The 25,045-nt window shown below is 38.0% G+C and overlaps 1 protein-coding gene across 12 annotated transcripts in view; it reads right to left on the reverse strand.

Moving 5' to 3' along the window:
* Nucleotides 1-25,045, reverse strand: part of BBX (BBX high mobility group box domain containing) — a 298,070-nt gene that overhangs the window by 109,334 nt on the left and 163,691 nt on the right. For 6 of the 12 annotated variants that reach the window (XM_032150240.2, XM_032150243.2, XM_032150247.2 and 3 more), the window contains one exon: nt 1,646-1,816. In XM_032150240.2, the coding sequence (XP_032006131.1) occupies nt 1,646-1,807 (162 nt within the window). In that variant the 5' untranslated portion in view covers nt 1,808-1,816. Of the gene's footprint in view, nt 1-1,645; nt 1,817-22,028; nt 22,135-22,227; nt 22,305-25,045 lie in introns of those variants that run through there. The other 6 variants (XM_058437549.1, XM_058437542.1, XM_058437544.1 and 3 more) reach the window with 5 other exon arrangements.

Below are 25,045 nucleotides of genomic sequence, written 5' to 3' on the forward strand. Positions count from 1 at the left end.
CATAATCATTTGAGGGGTAAATAATGCAGGGACATTAACTGAAAGAAACTAAGAAGGAACCGTGGGGAAGGTAGAAATAGAAAGAAAGAGGGGCCAGACATGGTAGCTTGTGCCTATAATCCCAGCACTTTGAAAGGTTGAGAAGGGAGGATTGCTTGAAGCCATGAGTTCCAGACCAGCCTGGGCAACATAGTGAGACCCTGTCTTTATAACATATAAACAAAATTAGCTGGGCTTAGTGGTGTGTGCCTGTGGTCCCAACTATGCAGGGAGCTGAAGTGGGAAGACTGCTTGAGCCCGGGAGGTGGATGGAAGCTGCAGTGAGCTGAAATGGTGCCACTGTACTCTAGCTTGGGCAATAGAGTGAGATCCTTTCTCTAAAAAGAAAAAGAAAGGATAAATAGAAATAGGTGTGGGTGGCCAAAGGAAAGAAGAAAGAGAAACAGGAGTGGGTGCCCTCATGGAAACAGGAGACTGCTTCAATGACCAAGTGATCAACCCATGCAAATGTGTTTAAAAAATGAAATTATGTATAAGCTTGATAATACCCTCAAGTAAGAAGAATAAAACCTGTTTCTCTGAAACAGGAAAAGTGGAAGGAAAGATTAGTAAGGACTGAGACAATTATATAGGTGTGTACAGGAAGCTAAAAGAGTAACTTCTGGTGGCCTCTATTTTCTCTGTGAAAAAGGAGGAAAGGTCACTAGTAAGAGAGACCTTAGAGGGTATACAGATGATGTCTGAAAAGAGGAAAAATGTTTTTAATTCCTGCTGAAAGCCAAGAGAGACTGAATGGATGTCGAAGGCCTGAAAAATATTAAAAACATGTTTATAAAATTCATAGTGACACAAAATATGTACTCATTCTTTCATTCAGCATACATCTATATTTAATACCTACTATGTGCCAGGCACCATTCTCATCTCTGAGGCAAGAGGAAAGGACGAGACAGGCAAGGCCCCTGTTCTTATACTGAGCTTCTATTCTAGTCTGAGAGAAGACAGACATAAATAAGTATACAGCTAAATACATGGCAAATAGCAATAAGTGCCATGAAGAAAATCCTTTGACTTTGAATGAGTTGGGTGGGACGAACACTTGAGACGATTTCTTAAGTCACCTGCATGGTTATGTGACTGAAGAGCCAGCTGCTGATGCCTGATGCCAGAGAAGGGACTAGGAGGAATGAGTCATCACAAAGATTGGGGGCTAGTGCAGCCAGAAGCTGTGAAGCCCATGGATAGAGACAAAGAGAGCACTTCTAAGACTGCCAATAGTAGCAGGGCGAGGCCAGAAGCCAAGACAGAGAGGCCAGAAGAGCCACAGGGTAGAATGTCAGATGAGCACATCAAGTTTTAGGAACATCCCTATCTCAGTGTATTTGAATATTACCCACAAATCATTAGGTGACAAAAATCGTATTTAAAAGGATGTGTCTCAGTCTACACTATTAGGAAGTACAAACACTTTAAGAGCAATCAAGAATTGGAATAAAAACGTAAACTAAGTAATTGAATAGGATTCAAGCTATACAGGCTTTTGGAAACACTTCTTTTGTAATATCATTCATGTTCACTATTGTTTCTAGAATATCATGATTTGCTCTAATAAACTTGAAACTTCTATAGTAAATACGGGACTTACCTTATCAATATCCTCCTCTTCGTCTTCCTCTTCTTCCTCTTCTGAAAAATCAAGAAGTTTCTTTGCTAGCAATGGATGCCACTGAAGACACTTTCGTTTTGGTCGTTTTCCAACCCCTTCTCCTTCTGCTGAATGATCCTTATTTCTATTACTGCCTTTCATTACTGTGAACTGTAATAGGAAGAGAGAGAGAGAAACAGGGAAACAGGGAGAGAAAGAGAGACACCGAGATAAATCAAAGTAAATTTGATTAAAATTAGTTTATTTAGCTCCCTTTAGCATTAATTAGATTATAATTTTAATGACTAAACTATCTACTAGCTCATTTACTGGATTCAGTGAGAATCCAAAATACATAATGAAACATTCATTTTAGTGGGCTAAATGGAGCTAATAAAATTTGCCTTTTGTGAAATCTACTTCCCTCCTCTCGATAGCTTCTGAACCTAAAACCCCAGTAAGCTTAAGGATGTTATCAGTTGTCTTCACCTGTGTGTATTTACTCAGGGAAGCGTTTCTCAATTTCCCATCAGAAGAACATTAAGGATGCCTCCCAAGAGAGTTGAAGAGCTCACAGGGGCTTGCCCCCCAGGCATTCTCTCTCTGACAGCTATTTTACTATAATGATTTACATAAATTTTGCATTCTTTTTTTTTTTTTCCCGAGACAGAGTCTCGCTCTGTCGCCCAGGCTGGAGTGCAGTGGCGCAATCTCAGCTCACTGCAAGCTCTGCCTCCTGGGTTCACGCCATTCTCCTGCCTCAGCCTCTCCGAGTAGCTGGGACTACAGGCGCCCGCCACCACACCCGGCTAATTTTTTGTATTTTTAGTAGAGACGGGGTTTCACTGTGGTCTCGATCTCCTGACCTCGTGATCCGACCGCCTCGGCCTCCCAAAGTGCTGGGATTACAAGCGTGAGCCACCGCGCCCGGCCTAAATTTTGCATTCTATACCATGTTAAATCTGTGCTTACAATATTACTAAATAAAATGAGTAATTTGTAAGAATCCAACGTTTTAGATTTGGGCAGTTGGCTAAGTTAAGAAATGGCCAAGCTATAAACATGACAAAAATCTTTTAGAAGCCTAAAATTCTGAATTACTTTTCAATGATGTAAAAAAAAGTTCTTCTCCATGATAAAAGCAATACATATTTCTATTAAACAGGTGAAGATAGCATAAAATGAGGTTTGCCCTCTCCATCATGTCCCGCACCATGGTCCAGAGGTAACTGCATGTTAGTTTCCTGAATGTTTTCTCACAGCTTTTTTTCTGATGTTACTTCTCATTCATTCATTCATTCAAAGTAATGTTAAAATAGAAATTACTGTCATGGAAAAACTCAAACAATGCAATTAAATGCCATCGGTTTAAATGGTTCATGAATACTGACAATACAAACACAAGTACAGTTGCTAAAATCACCAGGTAGCAGCCTATTTGCTCAGTATGTTTGCATTAGTCCAAATGCTTGAGAAGTGGTACCATTAAACTTTTAACACGATGTTAAAACAGAAACTCGGATTGACGAACACATAATATAAGATTCATCTAGTTCTCAAGCCATTCGGAGAATATGGTATAGGTTATCTGTCTTCCTTGTTTCTGGATTCTGGGTCATGCCTAGGTCTTCCTTACTTCAAAAAAATATTCACCAGTGTTTTCTCCTAGAACTTGTACAACTTCAACTTAAACATTTAAATACTTGATCAATCTGGGATTTATTTTGATAAAATAAGTGAGGTAAGGATCCAGCTTATTCTTTTTTTAAAAAATAGCTAGCCAACTATACCATTTATTAAATAATCCAACTTTTCACTATTCCTTCTATCCTACATTAAAGTGTCACACGTATATGAGCCTATTTCTGGATTCTCTTCTGTTAATAATCTCCCTCCAACTGCTTGCCTATCCTTTGACCAATTTCAATGTCCTTAGGGACTATATCATTCTACAACTTTTTAAATATACAAATATATCAATAAACAGCCATTAAAAAATTTAAGCTGCATATATCATACCCTTCTATGTAGGTCAATACATGTTGATTGTTCTAATTTTAAAATAATTGTGTTATATTCTAAAATATGAATGTATCACAATTTACTGAGTCTACTACTGATGAAGAGATTATTATGCTACAATAAAATTCATTTTAATAAAATCATTTTCTAAAACATCTTCATTTTTAATAAAAGTTCTCATTATTTATTTTTTTTTTTCTGAGACGGAGTCTGGCTGTGTCTCCCAGGTTGGAGTGCAGTGGTGTGATCTTGGCTCACTGCAACCTCTGCCTCCCAGGTTCAAGCAATTCTTCTGCCTCAGCCTCCTGAGTAGCTGGGACTACAGGCACCCGCTACCACAAGTGGCTAATTTTTGCATTTTTAGTAGAGATGGGGTTTCACCATATTGGCCAGTCTGGTCTTGAACTTCTGACCTTGTGATCCGCCCGCCTCGGCCTCCCAAAGTGCTGGGATTACAGGTGTGAGCCACCACACCTGGCTTTCATTAATTTATTAAAAGCTATGTCCAGTCATGAAAAAGGAAGGGGAAAAAGAAAAACATGTTCTTGTGGCGTTCTTAGCAAGAAACTCATGCTGGAATATCTGAAGCAATTACATGACTTGTGTGGCTGACTCAAGAATACAAGAAGTTATTGAAAACTAAATGGAATTAGGAATCTGGTATGCTCTTAATAAGAGAAGATTTCTTGTGAATTGATAGTCCATTTAACAATTCCCATTCTATCTACAAATAAAAGTTGGCACAGGTAACTCAATTTCCAGAAATGCCAATGCTGTATAGAGAGAAGACGAAATGGTTATTTCTGTGACATAGTAATCACTTCAGGATGAGTTGCTTGAGTGGTAGTTAAACCCATTTGAGGGCCTAATATTTTAAAGAGTAAAAGAAATCAGTGGGGAACTGTAAGTAAGGCAACTTCTAGCAACTGAAGAGGGTAAAGTGATTGCCAATGCCAAGAGAAAAATACATCTTTAGCCCCCAAAATTTTGAATTAAATTGTTATTTAACTATGTGTGAATGTATATATGAGTGGGTATGTGTGTACTTTTGTGTATATACATATAATTTCAATATTCAAAGAGGAAAACAAGATCTCAAGAATCAAATTAATGAGGGTTATATGTGGCTTCTTTCTGGGTTCAAAATAATTGGATTCAGTCCTCCCTCAATTCTAATTCTTTCCACATAGCTCACATACCACTTTGGAGAAAATGTCTTTTCTGATACTCCAGAAATTAATCTTTCTCACCCAGAAATACATTAGAAAGACTCTACATTGCTAATGGCACTTAACACATTTTCCCTTGAATTATAATTATTTAGATACATCATAGCTCCATTGCTAGGCCTTTCTCTTAATGGTCCAAGACTATACTCAGAAACATCCTGGCACATCAGATCATTAAGATCAGTTAGTTGTGAGGATTGTTACAAACAATGATACAAACTCCTGTGCCAAATTGTGATGATGATTCACTATTTATATTCTCTAGGATAGCTTCAAGATTAACTACAATTTCTTACACTTTCCTGAATTCACATATTCTTTTCTAAGTGGGAAAGAAAGGGAACTGAAAACTGTGCACAACTCACACACACAGACCAAGGTGGCATGTGATGTCTGAGAACCACCAGACGCACAGGCTTGGGGAGAAATAAGGCTGGCAACCCCTAGCACAGGGCCTGGAACAAAGTAGGTACATTTTTAGCAGGTACAGAAGATGAATAAAACAGTAAGTGAATTGGAAATGGTATACCTCAGATGAAAAATCAAGAAAAATGTACTGTAATTGATCTAATAACTATGAAATACCTCAAAGTATAAACTATGTACTTTAATAATTTATAGTTATCTAATTCTTTCTTAATCCCTTATGGATCTATTTTCAAATTATTGAAAGAAGGCAAAACAGTGAAGGGAAATGATGTTCCTGATTATGATTCAGAAGTAATGAGAAAGCAAGAGAGAATAATTTTAAAAAGATGAAAAAAATTGGGAAAGACAAGGGCAAAGAAAGCATAATTTTGAGACAATGTTATCACTCATCTTACTTCAACAATGAGGAGGAGGTAAAATTGTTAATTTTTGAAGTGACAAAGGACTAATCTTGTCATTATTTTGCCACTAAAAAGCCCACACATTTTAAAGTTTGGTTTCTTGGTCTTAGAACAAGAGCAAATTAAGCTAATAACCTATATGCAGTAAATGAAGCAAATGAAGCAAATGTTGGACTTTATTCAAAAGGAGTTATTCTTCCATTCTGCACTGCAATTTTAGAATTGAAATCAGGTTATTTAACTATCAATGGACTCTGTACTTGAAAAACTAAATATCATCAAATTATGCTGCTGAGACTGTCAAATGATGATATAAAGCCCCTTACCAACATTTATCTTGTGAAAAAAAAACCAACCCATGTGTACCCCCTTTGCCCCTTTTCTATGTATGGCAGGACAGGTGACCCTAAATAGACATTCATTGTACTGAATTCAATGTAAATTGACAGATTAGGAAAAATTTCATTTAATTATATTCTTCAAATGTAGCAAGCCCAAGCCGGGCATGGTGGCTCAGGTCTGTAATCTCCCAGCATTTTGGGAGGCCAAGGCGGGCAGATCACGAGGTTAAGAGATTGTGCCATCTGGGCCAACGTGGTGAAACCCTGTTTCTACTAACAATACAAAAATTAGCTGGTTGTTGGTGGCATGCACTTGTAGTTGCAGCTACTTGCGAGGCTGGGGCCAGAGAATCGCTTGAACCCAGGAGGCAGAGGTTGTAGTGAGCCGAGATCATTCCACTGCACTCCAGCCTGGCTACAGAGTGAGACTCTGTATCAAAAAAAAAAAAAAAAAGTAGCAAGCCCATTCATGAAAGACCTTTACTGAGGTCAGACTTCATGAGAAACTTAAAGAAGAAAGATTTTAGAAGGAAACAGTACAAAACAAATGCCATATTTATTAAAAGAAGAAGAAGAAAAAAAAGGACACTGGAGCCTGATAGGCTTCCTTTAGAATCCTGCCTCTACCACAAACTACCTGTTGGAAAGTTAATACTTGTGCTGATCTTTCCTCATGTTAAAACTAAATAATAATAGCTCTACTGTGAGAACACATATGCAATACCCAGCATAGTGTCTAGAAGATTCTCGTTCACTGTTGGCAAATCCCCCCTTTACTCAACAAGCTTTTTAGACTGGGAAGCATGGGATTAACAGGCAGCATCTGCTCACTTAAACGCATCCTAAGATGTCATTCAAAAGGGAGCACAGATGTCTCCCATTTGATAGTGGTCCATATGCTGCCCAGATGATATAATCTGCAGCCTCAGAAACTGAAAAAGAAAGATGGAGAGTTTCCTTTCCTTTGTCTGAGTGATACACAGTCAGAAACAGTGCCTTGGCACCGTCATAAATTTTGTGAATAAGAGCCTCTCATCTATTGTCTTGTCTTACAATTTAGGCAATCAGTTACACTTTAATCATTAAAACATTAGTATACACTGAACTGTGTCACGGTGGTATTTTAAACTGTTTCTAAAAGTCCAATGAAATTCCACTCAAATCCTGGTCGTTAAAATTCACGCCCAGTGAAACAGGAGAGCATGGGAGGCCCATTAAATACCACTGCTAGACAATTACATATTCTAACCACAAATAGGCCTCTTCTGGGTCCAATTAAGACTACAAAACTTCACAGCCTTTTTCCAGAGTCTGTAGAGGAGAGGAAAAACCAGCCCAAAGACACCGTAACATAGTGGAAACTCTAGTACTTCCACACAAATTGGACCCACCTGCTTTCATTCTTTCTAAAGAGTTCTGGGACTTTCAAGTCACATCTTGCTTTCAGTCTTTCAAGGGGTCCTGCTGCCACAGAAAACAGCAAATACTCCAAATTTGAAGCCTTTCTCCTTCTCACCTTAAAAGTCTCCCATTTTCTCTTAAAGTCCTTCTCAACCTCCAAGACCCGGGTCAAGTATCTCTTCTTTTACCTGAAAGCCCTAAGTCAAAGTCCATCACTCTGCTATGAGCTTTGATTGTACTTGACTTTGTTAGGTCAAGCACTTATCATAGTGTTTTGACAACTCCCCTGCACCCCGCTTTGACTGAAACGTGTCCTCCAAAGGTAATCCCCAGTGTAACAGTGTTGGGAAGTAGGGCTTAACAAGAGGCAATGCGGTCATGGGGGATCTGCCCTCATGACTGGATTAATGTTGTGATCGTGGGAGTGAATTAGTCATCACCAGAGTGGGTTTGTTATTAAAGCAAGTTTAGCCCCTTCTTACTCTCATCCTCTCTTGCTCTTCTGCCATGGAATAATGAAGCACAAAAGCCTTCCCCAAATATTGGCCCCATGCTCTTGTAATTCCCAGCCTCCAGAACTGTGAGCCAAATAAACTTTTGTTCATTATAGATTACTCAGTTTGTGGTATTGTTATAGCAACATAAAATGGACTAAGACATCTCCACGTCCACAAAAGGTTGTGACCTTCAGAGTGCAAGTGCCATCACTACCTTTTCGGTCTCAGTGCCTAGCACGGATCCTTCTACACAGTAGTTTCTGAAAAGGGTATTTATTGGCTTATAATTTCCTCATCTAACACTTAACCACATATGACTTCTCAGAATGACATGCTCCTAATTTTTTTTAAAAATTCTAATATGCAACTAACATTTATTAAATATTTAACTGCTACATATTTACTTTCTCATTTAATCCTCACAAAAACACTCTGATGCAGTTACTATGATGAATTCCACTTAAAGCAACAGGGTTAAGTAACGTGCCCAGGGTAACACGGCAAGTAGAGGAGCTGGAACTGGACCCAGGAAACCTAGCTCAAAGAACCCAAATTCTTACCTGGGAAAAAGAGCTCTAATATAAAGCTCTTCAATCTGCCAACTCTCTTATTTCCTGTAGAACAAACAGCTCATACGCCATGAAAATACCAAAAGGAAGCATCAAGGGGCTGGTAAGGGAACACCACTTTTCATGGTAGAAAAGCAAGTACACATCTCTGATGATGCCAAGTGACAATTAAATTAGATTAACTCTAAAACTCTTTGAAGATAAAAGCCCTACAAGTGCTAATCATTATTATTTATTGTAATTCTAATGACAATTCTAAACTGCAGACAGATTACATGAAAAATATCTCATTCAATAAAGTAATACTCTCATTTTAGAAGCAATTCACTCACTAGTCATGCAAAAAGTGTCTTTAAATATGCCCCTTATTGAAAAGCAGTAGCTCTTCAAGTTGAAACTTTAACTCTGTCAAGATGTTATCGATATGCTCTTCATGAATACTAATAAGGCACCCACTATTCAAAGAAGGGCTTAGCTGTACTGGCAGTTCTGGTCCCTCTGCCTTTAACTCAAAGAAATATGTAGTTTTAAGATCTCTAATACCTGCACTCCATGACGCTTAGCCTTGGGACAGCTTAACATGGTTCTCAACTGGAATGCTGTTCTAGGCTACAAACAGAGACAAAAGCTACCTTGAAAGAGATAAGGCATCCAAAGAGGTGGCTTGAGGAGGAAAAACTATATACATAGAGAAGTCAATAGCAAGCTAGGACATGTTCCCCACCACACCTTCCAAAAATGCAACCTTCTGTTTTCCTGTAATTTAGGTGTTTACATTCTTAATCAAAAAGTCACCGAATTCCTATTCTTCAGCGGACCTAACTAAAAAGTATTTGCCTCTTTTAGTTTACAAATTCACAAAGGTTTTTATTATATGCACTTATTACCTGGCTAGGACATAATGATCACATTGACAAGAAGCTGAAACACGAGAAGATAAGCTCATGGGTGTCTCCTCCTCCTTTACTCTCAATGCAGCTGAACACATATGTATTGATCACCTGCTGAGCTATGCTCTGTAAGGGTTAAGTGTCCAGCCTTACCTCTCATTCAACTCACCTCCTGCTGGGCTGGTGCCTGCCCTGCTCTCCACACCCGCCACATGCTTCTGCGCAGTCCTTTCTCTGCTCTCCCAGGCCTGCACACCGTCCTCCACACCCCCATTCTCCCTCTCTACGAAAGGCCTCTCCGAACATCCATTTCTAAAAGGCTGTGTTTGCGTCAGCTCAAGTCTCTCTCCTTTCTGAGTACCTTTTTTGATCACTGCAACACTTAATGGCTGTGCCATAATTTTTGACACTTGATTGTATGACAATTATCATTTTCCTGTACAATGTATGTAAAATGATTTCATGTGAATTCCTCCCACAGAGACCCTTGAGGGTAATGAACATGCCAGATGCTTTTTTTGGATCTGTCAGAGCAAAGATCTCTGTGCTAGACAGGGAATAGATGTTCAGTGAATATGTGGAGAATTGAACATAGAAACAATACTTCTCTGCTTTCTTATTATGCGTTTCTTTCTGTTGTTTTGCTACAAGGCAGAAGGGACATAAGGCTTGGAATATGCAGAGAAGAAGAAATAAGAAGCTAGGAAAGGTTGATTGGATGGGAAAGGAGAGAGAAAAGAAACAAGCAAATTGACAAGGCAATGTAATAAATAGAATAAAATCAAAGTCACTTCCAAACAGCTGTCTAAAACATGTTCCTTTATTCCCTTCTCTGGTTATTTGTCAATGACTTTCATTATTCTCTCAAAACAGTGTACTATTATACCTTCAGCTCACTGGCTGTCTTATACTTTCACAAATGGTCCAGTAATAAACCCTAACTCTAAACTTCTCCAACCATTTTTCTTCTCAGGTCTATCCCCAGGTTTCTGGCTGCTCCTGTGTTTTGACCCTACTACAAAAGTTTTCAATCTCAGGTTGGTCTTAAGTGCTTTTTCACTTGTTCTTTACTTTTATCCTTTTTACTTGTCTTAGTTACATAGTCAATCCCACCGTGCCCATTATAAATTCTGTTTCTCAACTCCTACTGATGATGGTGAGCAAGGATAAATGTGACAATGCTAGCTAGACATATATAATGCTTCCTGCGTACCAGGGCTAAGAGATTATATCTATTAACTCTCTTAACTTACAATAAGCCTAAGAGGTAGGTACTATTATCTCCTTTTTTTTTACAGATGAGAAAACTGAGGCAGAGATAACATATTTTGCTTCCTTTAGTTTATAAATTAACAAAGGTTTTTACTATATCCATTTGTCAAATGGGTAGAACATAAGCATCACATTGGCAAGAACTCAAAGCACAAGAAGACAAGTTCATGGAGTCTCCATACTTATTGCCAATGCAGTTGAATACATATTTACTGAGCACTCGGTGAGCTATGAATTATGTTTATAAATCACACTACTAGCATGTAATTGGTGAAGCTAGTATTTGAACTCAGGCAGTCTGGCTTCACGGTCTGTTTTGTTTTTTTTTTTTTCACAGTCTGTTTTTTGACCATTATACAATATTGCTTCACATCATAAATTTTACTGAACATTTGCTACATGCTAAACACTTTACATGAATTAATTTCTTTAATCCTTAATACAACTCTAGGTGAAAGATCCTACAGTGAATATACCTTAAGTATAAAGCAACTGAGAATGACAAACCTTAAGCAACATGCCCAAGGCCACTCTGACAGTACATGATGGGACCAGGAATGAAAACAAGGTCTTCTGTTCCCCAGAGCCTGAGCTTTCAATCATGTCCCCATACTGCCCTTCCCCCCACCTGCAATCCTTGTCACTCTAAGAAAACACATGAAAAAATGCTCATCATCACTGGCCATCAGAGAAATGCAAATCAAAACCACAATGAGATACCATCTCACACCAGTTAGAATGGCCATCATTCAAAAGTCAGGAAACAACAGGTGCTGGAGAGGATGTGGAGAAATAGGAACACTTTTACACTGTTGGTGGGACTGTAAACTAGTTCAACCATTGTGGAAGTCGGTGTGGCAATCCCTCAGGGATCTAGAACTAGAAATACCATTTGATCCAGCCATCCCATTACTGGGTATATACCCAAAGGATTATAAATCATGCTGCTATAAAGACACATGCACAAGTATGTTTATTGCGGCACTATTCACAATAGCAAAGACTTGGAACCAACCCAAATGTCCAACAATGATAGACTGGATTAAGAAAATGTGGCACATATACACCATGGAATACTATGCAGCCATAAAAAATGATGAGTTCATGTCCTTTGTAGGGACATGGATGAAGCTGGAAACCATCATTCTCAGAAAACTATCGCAAGGACAAAAACCAAACACCGCATGTTCTCACTCATAGGTGGGAACTGAACAATGAGAACACATGGACACAGGAAGGGGAACATCACACACCGGCGACTGTTGTGGGGTGGGGGGAGGGGGGAGGGATAGCATTAGGAGATATACCTAATGCTAAATGACGAGTTAATGGGTGCAGCAAACCAACATGGCACATGTATACATATGTAACAAACCTGCACGTTGTGCACATGTGCCCTAAAACTTAAAGTATAATAATAATAAAAAAGAAAATACCTTTGCCTCCTGCTTAACTAGCAAGAAGGTGTTAACCTTCCTGAACCCTCCCAAATTCTCATCTTGCCTGCCACTTTCAAAGTTTATTTTCTTCTTCTGTTTTCTTTCAAAGGCAGAGATTCAAGGTCAACTCCGTCCCTCACCACACCCCCAATCTATATGTTTCCCTCCAGTTATCCTGAGCCATTAGTCTTTTAGTTACTTTGATGAACTGTCAATAGTTTATTCTACTCCTTCAGTCTATATACAATCTCAAGTCTAAAGACCTGCCTGAATTCTCACTCTCCTTTAGCTAGTCCTCTTTCTTTGTACAAACTGGCCTCTATCCCTTAGGCTATGGTACTGCCTAATGCAGCTAGGATCCAAGAACCAGGCTGCTTGATACTGTCATTTGTTCACAGCCTCCACACCCAACGATGTGCTTCACTAAGTGACCTGGTTTCTCATATTCTTGCTTCTAAACCTCAGGATTAGTTTCCTAGAAAGAACTTACAACTTGTTCCAATGTCTCTATCACCTCTGGCTTCTCTACCTCACTATGACTCACATGTCTTTAATTTCTATCCTCTTGAGAAAATATCTTGTCTGGGCCAGGCCTCTGCCTCCATCATACCTTGTGGAGTTATGTCAGAGCCTGGTGAATAGAAACTAGACATCCCTTCCCTTCACATAAGCATCTGGAAAGCATATCTTTCTTTGCAACTTTCTCTTCATAAACTGAAATCACTGCAATTAGCTGTTTACCCTGACATCTAATGTCTCAAAAATCTGTCCCTTCTACCTCTTACAAAGAGTCTACTCCTCTCCAGCCCCACAAGGCTGCTTCAGCTGTCTGACCTTCTTACCTATAGCTCTGCTGACTTTAATTCTCAACAAGTATCTGCTCATGTCCTTCTCCTAAAGGGAGTCTCTTTAAATAAGTCCCTCAATGTACTAAGGAAAAATTCCAAACTCCTTCCTTCACATAAACATGTAAGACTCTTCCTGACCTAGTCCAGCTTGCCTTTACAGCTGATGTTTCTTTGCTCCATTCTCACTCTCAAAGTTCTACCCATATTGAGCCACACGCCATCACCCGGAGCTTGCCATGCACTCCCACCTCCTGGATCCTGGCTGCTGTTTCCTTCTGGTGGAACTCTCATCCCTGCTCAGGGCTTAGCTTGGATCTCACCTCACGCCCTTCTGGTCCTTTCAAGTCTGAGAGAGGTGTCTCCACAGCACCCTACACTTAATAGGCTACACCGAAATGACCTGTTTCCTTCTTTATATCACACTCAACTGTGACAGAGAACAGGAGCTGCATCGTGTTCACCATGATGTGTCTCCAGGGCTTGACACAGAGCCGGCTGCACTGCAGGCAAATAAATACTTGTTGAATGAATGAGTTCTAGGACTGTTCCCTGAAGTCCATTCCTCCTGCCCCTAGTCCTTTTCCTTGTTCACCATCCTTCTTTTCTAATCCGTCCTTGCCATGCCTTGCTCTGTGACCCTCCATTTCAGAAATTCCTAACAATTACTCAGATAGCATATTCAAACTGCCAAACTAAAACACCTGGTGATTTTATTTACTTAGAAATAGTTTCTAAGTACTGCAGATCTGAAGAGAGAAAAAATGACTCTCTATTTGTAATTTTGACCTCAGAAGAGAAATAATTATCCATTCCCTTTTCTCCTGTATCCATCACTGAACACTGATTTTTAATCTTCCATGCTCCAGGTTACATAGAGCCCTTTGAATTTTTTTTTTTTTTTTTTTTTTTTTTGAGACGCAGTCTTGCTTTGTCGCCCAGGCTGGAGTGCAGTGGCACAATCTCAGCTCACTGCAACCTCCGCCTGCCAGGTTCAAGCGATTCTTCTGCCTCAGCCTTCCAAGTAGCTGGGACTACAGGAGTACGCCATCACACTTGACTAATTTTTGTATTTTTAGTAGAGATGGGGTTTCACATATTGGCCAGGCTGATGTCAAACTCCTGACCTTGTGATCTGCCCACTTCAGCCTCCCAAAGTGCTGGGATTATAGGTGTGAGCCACCGCACCCGGCCTAGCCCTTTGAATTTTAAGAGCAATCATACATATTTTTTTAAAAAACATATATATATATTAAATTTCATCTAAAATGGTAAAAATTTAAAAAGTAATTTTTCTTTCATATGACTTAGTCATTGTTTTTAGTTTAAAAATAATTAAAAGGTCTGGACGTTTTCTGTCATCCTGATATCTAATTATAATTTTAAAAAACAATGCAGAAACAATGATTTAGTTAAGAATCAATAATCTGTATCACTGATTGGAAATCTTTTTCCTTAGCTACTGTTCTTTAAGAAAGATGGCGAATAACTTAACAGTTAAATCGATTTCACTTTATAAAGCAAAACTTCTCAATCTTAATGGTTGCAAAACAAAAATATTTTTCTCAAAAGCAAAAAAAGAATACTTGTTTCTTATTTTAAGTAGCATAGTGTTTAGTGAAGTTGCTTATCCTAGCTGCTGCAACGCCCACCTACTTACACTTTGGCACACTAGAATTAGACTCACCATTTACTAAATTACAAATTACATAAAGGTAGGTGTGGTTTACCTTTACCTTCCCAAATACTTAGAATACTGCCTTGAATATATGTATTTAATAAATAGTACTTGAAAATGCATGAATCTAATCATCTTATATCAGCCTGCACATTTGCCAAGGAAATTAATTAGAATGCATAGGATGCTATGATTGATTAATTTCTATATAACTAGTGTTGAGCAGAAAACCATTTGTTTTATACTTGCTTCATGCTGGGTGAAATGTTTTTTTTTTTTTTTTCTGAGACAGAGTCTCGCTCTGTCGCCCAGGCTGGAGTGCAGTGGCGCAATCTCGGCTCACTGCAAGCTCCGCCTCCTGGGTTCACGCCATTCTCCTGCCTCAGCCTCTCCGAGTAGCTGGGACTACAGGCGCCCGCCACCACGCCCGGCTAATTTTTTGTATTTTTAGTAGAGACGGGGTTTCACCGTGGTCTCGATCTCCTGACCTCGTGATCCACCCGCCTCGGCCTCCCAAAGTGCTGGGATTACAAGTGTGAGCCACCGCGCCCGGCCGAAATTTTTATCTTAAATATTTTCCATTTTCCTGATTTAATATATATGATACAAAATGTAAGTGCTTACTTGATGATTCAGTCATAACAGTGCTCTGTTTAGAACATTAACAATTCCTTTTATATTTCTTTCAGGTGTTATTTATATTCCTTTTATGTGTTTAGAATGAATGTGCTCTAACCAGAGCCAAGTACTAAAACCTTATTTTTATCTACTAAATTTATTAAATTGATGACATTTATTTACAAAAGATTCTTTATGTCTAAGAATAACAACAATAACAAAACACAGCTCCTATTCATATATTATTTGCTTGCCTTTTTTCTTTTTTAAAAAGTACCAGAGTGGCCAGGTGCCATGGCTCATGTCTGTAATCACAGCACTATGTTAGGTTAAGGCAGCAGTAATCATTTGAGCCTAGGAGTTTGAGACCAGCCTGGGCAACATAATCAGACCCTGTCTCTACAAAAAATTTAATAATTAACCAGGCATGGTGGTGCACACTGGTGGTCCTAGCTACTTAGGAGGAGGTTGAGGTGGGAGAATCCCCTGAGCCCAGGAGCCAGGAGGTAGAGGCTGCAGTGAGCTGTGACCATGCTACTGCACTTCAGCCTGGGTATCAGAATGAGACTTTCTCAAAAAAAAAAAAAAAAAAAAAAAAAAAGGCATCAAAGTGAGAATTTAAAGAACTGGTTTTAATATGACTGAAGTTCCTTCCTTTAATTTTCTTCTCAATGCACAGTACAAGAATGTTGTAAACCACTACCCACAAGATACACGTTTACTGAAGTACCCTGGAGTATTTTCCTTACAGCCCAATTTACACAAGTCTGCTCCCTCTGCTGGCCAAATTTTTATCTTCTGGCATCCTATTTAAATATAAAGGTAACGCTTTATAATACCAAAAAATGCTCCTCTGTAAAATAATCATAAACCATATAAACCTGGGAAATCACTGAAGAAGCGCTTTTATATCATTAAGGCATTGTGTTTGCTGATTTTAGGGAGAGGTAACCATCCACATATTGAGTCAAACCCAAGAATTTTCAAATATGTATCATTTTTCCTCTAAGCAAGATTCTTAACCCTGCTAAAACCATTTCTCATTAATTTAGTCCATTTCTACTTGGAATCTCCAACGTACCTTGTGATAAGTGTCTAACCAAGCCTTTCCATATTTACACAATGGCATTATGTTGGGGAAACAAGAGGGAGAGAATGCTTTCACTTAGTAATTCACCAGGCCACAAGATTTAGTGGCAGAATACAGGATAAATAACAGGGACTATATGCTAAAAGTGAGCCCATGCTGCTTTTAATTTTTTTTCAAAGATAGATTATAATATAATAATAAAGTCATTGTTCTGACATATCTAATAAATTGTTTTAATTTTTTATGATAAAGCACTTTATAATATACAACTTGAGTACATTTCATTAATAAGTTCCAAACATATTTTCTTATACAAAAAGCTAGTACTGCCATTAAAAAACCCTAGGCTACCTTATTTGCTGCTTTCCAATTATGTACCACTTTATAACTTACAAAGCCTTTATTGCACACATTTATTTAGTATTACAAAATCCCATGAAATGGGTATAATTATGCCCATTTGAGAGGAGCCTCAGAGAGATTTACGTAATCTTTATAATGTCATTAAGGAGCAAACTAGGAACACAGCCTATAAAGGCTCTGGACTTTAAACATAAGTACTTTCTTCCATCTGATTGTATCACTGACTTCAGTTTTTAATCAATACATTTACTTTGGGAGGAAAAGTAATTCCATTTTACAAGCCTTGTTGGTATTTCATTCATATCTCTCCGTAATTACTTTAGAGGAATCCCAAACTTCCATTCGTATCTCAAAATACTCCTCCATATAGACTTAACTATACTAAATACACTGAGGAGGGAGGGAATCGGAACAAGACAGCACATGTCTGTGACGCAATGTACTTTTCTTCACTTTGTATTTTGTAAATATTTATGTTGCAGCTCTTAAAGTACTCTCAGAAGTTGTTATGACTGACAGCCCATGAGTGCTGCATCTTTCAAAACAAATATGCTTTATTGATGGAGAGCACACACATCTCCATCTAATTTTTCTGAGAGGTAGAGGTGGAACAAACATTTCTTAAGATTTTAACTAAATTCAGCATTCAGCACTGAACACAATAGGCAGGTTACAGTTTAATAGATCTATGAAAGCCTGTCATTTTCATAAGCAACACAGCATGTAAGGGAAGGGCACTCTACAAACCTCCCCTATAATCTCAGAGTAGCATACAACTTCCTGTGTTTATTGTAAATATTTTTAAGTACAAGCAAAAATTCAAAACACATTTTGTACCAAAAAAAGGTCTTCACAAATGTCCAAGTATTGCTAGATTTTAAAATATGTACTATTATATGGCTTAAGAATAAAAGTTTAGGCGAAAGTTTGAAAAAGGACCAATTGGAGAAAATAAAATATATCGCCCTGACTCTAGGGGAAAAAATAAGGAAAACCTGTCTTTGTCTGCTCTGTACCAAAAATCACAATCTAACAGCAAATATCAGACACAATTTATATCATATTATAGCTTCCCTTGAACTGAAAAGTAAGGCTCATTGAGGAGTCTAAGGAGAATTCTGCTTGCTGAGCTCTCCCAGCCATTTGCTGTGATGACTGCCAAATCTGTACTAAAAGGTGGGCAAATTCTTTCTATAGCTCTTATGTAACTCCTCTAGGGAGACCTTCTGATCCCAAATCAACCTTTTGAGGACCTATTAATGGACTAGCATTAAGAGAGATGACAGTGATTATAAAATATGAGTTGGAACAATAAAGAACTTGTTGGTGAGATAAAATCTATATAATAATAAAACCATTTGGAAACTAGGCAGCAGGTAATAGAGTGCAACAAATGTGGTCCGAATCATTAGGGAATAGATAATATATAATAGTATAACATTCTCAGCACTGGACACGTGGCACTTATAAAAGCCATTGGAGAATTCAGACAATTCTCTTTACTCCCTCTGATGATCTCAATTTGTCCCATTATTAACCCCTTAACTAATGGCTAAATTTATCCATACTGCCGAAGACACGGTCAAGAATGAACCTTGGGTTCCCCAAGAGCTTCCTGCCACTGCAAACTTTGCCAACTGTGACCTGGATTCTCTTACTTTGGGCATCAACAACACATTGAAAAGAGTCTGAAAAGAACTGTTCGGTTATTTGTTGTGCTATTATTTAGGACTAGGTAGGTTCAGCAACTTTCAAGGGATGTGATCACAGGAAATAAGATAGGTGACTGGCCATTCCTGGAATCTCAGGATTGACCTAGGAAGAACTGGCTGTGCCTTTGTAAGAAAGTAATGCTGAAGAGAGAACAGAACTGGAATTTTGTGGCATTCATACAGAAATGGTCAAAGACGATCTGGGAACAGATATGAAGTGTAATAAAGTGTAAATAACATTTTGTATTTTTCTTCTTTTTTTTTTTTTTTTTTTTTTTAGACGGAGTTTCACCCATCATGCAGGCTGGAGTGCTGTGGTGCGATCTCAGCTCACTGCAACCTCTGCCTCCCAGGTTCAAGTGATTCTCCTGCCTCAGCCTCCACAGTAGTGGGATTACAGGTGTGTGCCACCACACCCTGCTAATTTTTGTATTTTTAGTAGAGTTGGGGTTTCGCCATTTTGGCCAAGCTGGTCTCGAACTCCTGACGTCAGGTGATCCTCCCACCTTGGCCTCCCAAAGTGCTGGGATTACAGGTGTGCGCCACCGTGCCCAGCCCATTTTGTACTTTTCATATTCATTTTCTGTTGCTTGTAGAGTACTTTTTGCATAGTGAACTATGGGACCAATAATGGCAGACAGAGTAAAAATGACCAGTGTCTAGTCCTGGCTTTCACCTCACAAAAGGAAAAACAGATCCAATGTCAGGCCGGTTCAAGACAAAATTAGCAATTGATGAAGTTGAAAAACTGTGGAGAGTCTTCAAGCATCAGAAAGTTGGGCTAGATGACCATGAAGGCCTGTTATTACCACTGTATGCTATGATTTTACCTCCTTATCTCCAGCAGGGGCCAGGCTGTCCTGCACTCCCCCCTTCTCTAAGTTCTCCATTCCCCTCTCTCCATTCTCTACTAGAAAAATAAAGACACAATAAATCAGCTGTGCAGGCCTTCACATAGCCTTTATACTCGTTAAAAAAGAAAGAAAGAAAGAAAGAAACTTAACTGTGTAGCTGAGTCTTAAGAAAAACTGTAACAGCTGTTTTGTGTATTTGTCCCACTCCCTGCTTTTCCCAGTTTATGCAAACCGCCCTCCATTATTAATTAATGCTGGATTCTATGATTTGAAAATTGGCTTAAAGCTGAATTTTGTATGCCGTCACTAAGTTGTTTTTTAACTTCTGACATTTTAAACATTTCTGATGTGCTTTCTTAGAATTCTGCATTAAGGAAAAAATAACTTTTCCAACATTTTAATAAGACTTCCCAACATCTATTTAGAAAGTATATTGAGAAATATTTTTCCTTAAAAGTCAATTTCTAATGTCCTCAAAGCAAAGCCATAGAGGCCCTTAATAAATATAAATTTTTTATTTTAGACACAATTCAGTGCATAATTTATTATGGAGATGTTAAACTTTCAGAAATTAGGAGATTTGGACCTTTAATGGGTTAGCTAGGATTAAACCACCTCAGCCCTACTTTTGCATTTCTTCAGAATCTGGAGCAAAACTGCCGATGACACTAGAAAATGTGAATACCACAACTGTCTGCAGCTCAGACAAGTAAAAAACATGGCCAAACCTGGGCCTTTAAATTGTGGGCCTCCTCACATCAACCATTCGTGTGCTCAGGGAAGAACTAGCTGCAACACTGAGGGGCTCCTGCATGATGGAAAAATCAATGGGGAGTTCAAGTGCCCCTAGACATGACTAGTGGAAAGAGGGTCTGTCCTTGACCACTAAAAGTGCTAAATTATTGATACTGCCAAGTTCAGACAACTACTGTCACTACTTCAACTATCTTCCAAAACAGTTTTAAAAACTTTCCTACTTAAAAATCACCATAGGTTTATAGTCTTAGAAATTCACCAGAAGAAAAAAAAACAAAACAAAAAACAAGAACAACAAAAAACACACACAGCTCTTCTTATATTAAATCTACTACTGCTCAAACAGACAAAGGAAAACCAGAATGTTTCTCTTATGGTTATTTCTAGATCTGAGATTTTATGAAGCATACATGGGGAATCACAAATAAAACCGTACAATGTTAGAACTGATCTAAACTCACCAATTTAATGATCTGTAAAACTGAGTCCACAAGAGGGTAAGTTAAAACTAAACGTTTTGCACATAAACATACACACATATTTATGTATTTTCCTATTAAATTATAAACCTGAGATTACTTGAATTTGTACTATTAGTAAGAGTAAAATGAGTACAGTATTGTTTTTAAGAGTAAAAATGGCCAGGTTTATTTACAGTAAGAATAAAAAGAACTCTTAGTTTCTTCTTCACTCTGCGCCTCTGAAATGAACTGGATCAATACAGGAAAAGCTTCTAAAGGGCAATTTTATTCTATTATCCTAATGAGAGAAGTCACAGCCAAATGGAGCAGACAAGAAGTGATCTATTTTGAGAACAATCTAACAATTCTCAGGGTTCCTTGCTATTCTCAAAGGAAAGAATATCACAAAGAAAAGGTACATACCAACAAAAAACCTTGTGGTTACAAAATAAACGTGCAAAAATCTGCACTGAGAGTTTTACTGGAAATCAATAAAGACAAAAATTAGAAAAGTTGAATGAAAAATTATGTGGTTATTGGGACTTCTGCCCAAATAGAGTATTAGTTAAAATGCTCTAGGACACAGGAAGAATGCCTGTAAGGCATTACTTACAGCAGATAGCAAGCAATCAGAAAAGTGGAAATCAAGGTCCATTACTCATGGCAGGATAGCCTGCATTATCCTCTCACAGATGCATCACTGGCGAGAGCTGATGAAGAAAAATGAAGGCTGAGAAGGAAAGGGAATAGCGTATCTTCTACATGTAATTTTCAGCAACCTTTGATGAGTTTCCTCCCCTTTGCTTCCTTCAATTTCATTTAGAAAAATCATCTTGGTTAAGGCTATTCAAGTGTGACTTTGCAACTAGCCTAATGTGGCCCCAAATTACTACCCTCAACATTCGTTATACCAAACACCTGATTAAATACCCTCAGGTTAAAGTGGATCAAGGTAACTTTATGCTGATTCCATGAACAAGAACCTGTCAAACTGACAAATCAGTGTCTACTTTCGTGGATACTGTCTCCTATCAGACGGGCTTCCTATTCTCTTAAAACTTGTTTCTTGACCCTGGCAGCCTCCTGTCAGTCTATATAACACCCTGGCTCCTAAAACTAATACATTCTTATTTTGTGTTCTCCAGTTCCTCTATAGATTATACCGTTGACCTCTGCTATTATTTGGCAGAAGTCTCTTGGAAGGCATTCGTAGTGACCCTACCACAAAATTACAACTGCATTTCTTCAGAACCAACTTTACTTTCTAAAATATGTAATTCAGTTGTCCACGTTTTAAAACAGCTCATAAAAAAGGACTGGCACTTCTATGGTGCTGCTTCCCCTCACCCACTTTGCCTACAATCAGAAAAAAAAGATGAAAGGCAGGAAGTGGCCTATCAACATGCAGCTCTCCTTCGAAGACAGATAACAAATACTGCAGTTAAAAGTATATTTGCAATTGCAAAGTTACTCTTCTTGAACAAATTCCAAATACAGTATCTATCTTTGATCTTACAAAAGCATTTTTCTCACTGTTCATGGCTGACATTGATGATTCAGTTAGGCACCCCACTCTCAACGATGGGAAAATGTTCCCTGAAATTCAGTCATGTGAGTTTTCAGCTTTTAGTTGCCAGGCTAGAAGTAGCTGCCTTTGCTCCGCCACTGCTGCTTCCTTGGATATTTCTGCTTGTCATGGTGACGTAGGAACTTACCATAGCAACAGCATCCATTTGACTACCTGGGAGACCCTCTCAATTCCTTCTCTGTGATGTCAGACATTGTTGGACATTATTGGAGAGTTACTCAGCATCTCCTTGGACAGGGCCTATTATCTCAGAAAAAAAATATTGCAACTATGGGAAAAATTTTGAAGACCTTAAACTGAAACATAGTTTAAGTTTTATATTTAAAAATGGAATCTATTTCTTAACCTTTCATACTTACTGCTAAGACAAAAGTCTAATGAAGATATGTAGAATGAAACAAGCTTATTTTAAAACAATAAAATATCCCTGTCATTCCATGGTTCATGTTAAACAATTAGAGAAGATAAATAGCAACCACATTATAATATTTATTAAAAAATAGTTTCTTACCTGCAATAGGTATTGCTGAAGGGAATTTAGAAAGACAATTTTCCATCTGGGGTCTTTTAATGCAGGGAGGAAACAACAGATATTGACACAGTAAAATAATGGGAAGGCTCTTATTTTTGATAACTTAAAGTTCAGTTAGTAGAGAGCAACAGTAGGATCTAACTGAAGGCTAAGGAAGATGTATAATCCTGGGTTAAAAGTTCCCATTACCACAACAGAATCTTTCTGGGTAAGAAAAAATAAAGCAGCTTCCATGGAAAAGAACTATGCTTTTAAGGTTAACACATGTGCAGGCACATGCATGCCTACTTTCTACGAAATGTAGACCTGATAGATACATAGATAGAAACTGGAAAACTGCTAACAGCACTTGGACCATAAAGTATTCGTTGCTCTCATAAAACAGAGTTTTGTATGAATGTGACCTCTAACGCCAAATCTAACTTTTGGGATGCATCCATAAAGTCAGCGGTTAGTACATTCTTGACTGACAGCCTGATAGCTTAGCTTCTAAAAGGACCATTAACCACTCCAGTAGGTGAACATGCAGTGACTAAGAGCATCTGCAGCAAAGTTAAGAAAGCAGAATAAAAGAACGACAATCTAAACAAGCAATGTGTATACCACCGCATCTATCAGCATCAGGCAAATGTGATCACAAATAAATCCTTATAATATCCTGAAGTTTTCCTTCTCTAGCAAAATAGCTATTTTCTTTTCCCTGAAAAAGAAAACTATGCTTCCCATCCTACTAAACGGCAGTAATTTCATGACACATAGCAAACATATGAGGAAGTACCTATTTCTAAAATGTACAAGTTTACACCATATCACACCTTGAATCCCACCATCTTTGTGAAATCAAATAAAACACTAAAATCGGAAGCAGGGGGGACCTCTGACAAGGACAGGCACAGGAGTTTGATGGCAAAATCAATCAATAAAAAAAAGTTTCATTAAATGCATTTACAGTAACATTTATGTACCATAATTCTAATTAAAAAGAAAAGAAACTGTTCAACTATGTTTATGCCTAGTAAAAATGCTGAAAGGACAAACAATAAAATGTTCACAACGGATATGGAGTGGTATATGCATTGACTGATATTTTTGTCTCCATGCATTTTGGTGTTATTCTCATTCAACATGTATTATTTTACAAACAAAAAAGAAAGTCAATAAGTTATTTTAAAATCAAATATTTTAAATGTGATTTAATGGAAGACAAAGTATCAGGCTTCTGAGGTATCAGATCAATATGCTGCAGTGGAAAGTGATTTTCTCTTTCTGATCCTTTCTGTGACAATGTGACATCTTTTCACACTTGCTCAAAATTAACTGCTTCACCACATAATTACTGCAACTGCAGCAAATAGGCCTTTTTGCCTGTAATTCAATTACTGCGGGACAGCTTACAGTTTCAGTATTTAGAAGTGAAGCATTTACTTGACCACATACATGGGAATAAAATAGACTCTCAACATATCATATCTTAATTAAGAATTAAATTTAAAATTCCATTGTTTGTTTATACCAGTCATCCTAGCTTATTAGCCAATGTTACGGAATCTAGTGGGAGAGCAGAAATATTGTTTTATCTCATTTCTAGGTATCTTAAGTGATTGCCCTATTATGATCAGAAGCTGGAGTTGGTTTGCTGGAGTAGACCCTTTGGTCCCACAGTATTTTATCTACACAGCTACTGTGACATTATCACCTTCGCTAGGGGTTTTATTGCTTGCAGGTTTGTCTTCCACACTTAACAGAAGCATACCTACTACAAAGAACAAATTCTTAGTGATGAATGAACGAGTGAACTGTCTTAGAAATAACTTGGGGAAAATGTCAGAGACAGCTTAAGAAATCATAGTAAATCATCCATAACCTCAGTAACACTGGAAAAACTATTAAATGTTCTTTCCATAAGAAAAGTTCCCAACAACTTAAGTTGTCTTTCCTTCCTCCAACCTCACTCACCCTACCCATGTTCCTAACATCTTCATGAATTTATTCTACATCTGCTTTTAAAAAGAGTAATCAAATTAGTTTTATGTGAAGTACACTTTTACAACACCTGATTTTTACTATCAATTGGCCTCTGGATTTCATTACACTGCACTGTTATGAAGCACGTTGAATGTGTATGATTTTATTTCATGTTAGCTTTATCAGTAGCTGCTGAAAACATGCTTTTGGTGCAGCTTCCCCAGTGATCTAGACTGACTTTTATGGTCAGCAGGTGTAAGATTCTGGAAATTTATATTTATAGCCCCCCTGTTCCTAGCTTTACTGACAGGGAGAAATAAAATTTACCCTCAGTTAAGCAACTGAGTAAAACTATCCACAAGGTAGTTCACCTTAATAAAATAGTAAGTGTGGAAATCTCCAGAATTTCTACAGGAAATTCTACTTTATTCTCTCAGCATATGATATG

Source organism: Hylobates moloch, unplaced genomic scaffold (assembly GCF_009828535.3).
Source record: "Hylobates moloch isolate HMO894 unplaced genomic scaffold, HMol_V3 SCAFFOLD_4, whole genome shotgun sequence".
Lineage (NCBI taxonomy): Eukaryota > Metazoa > Chordata > Mammalia > Primates > Hylobatidae > Hylobates > Hylobates moloch.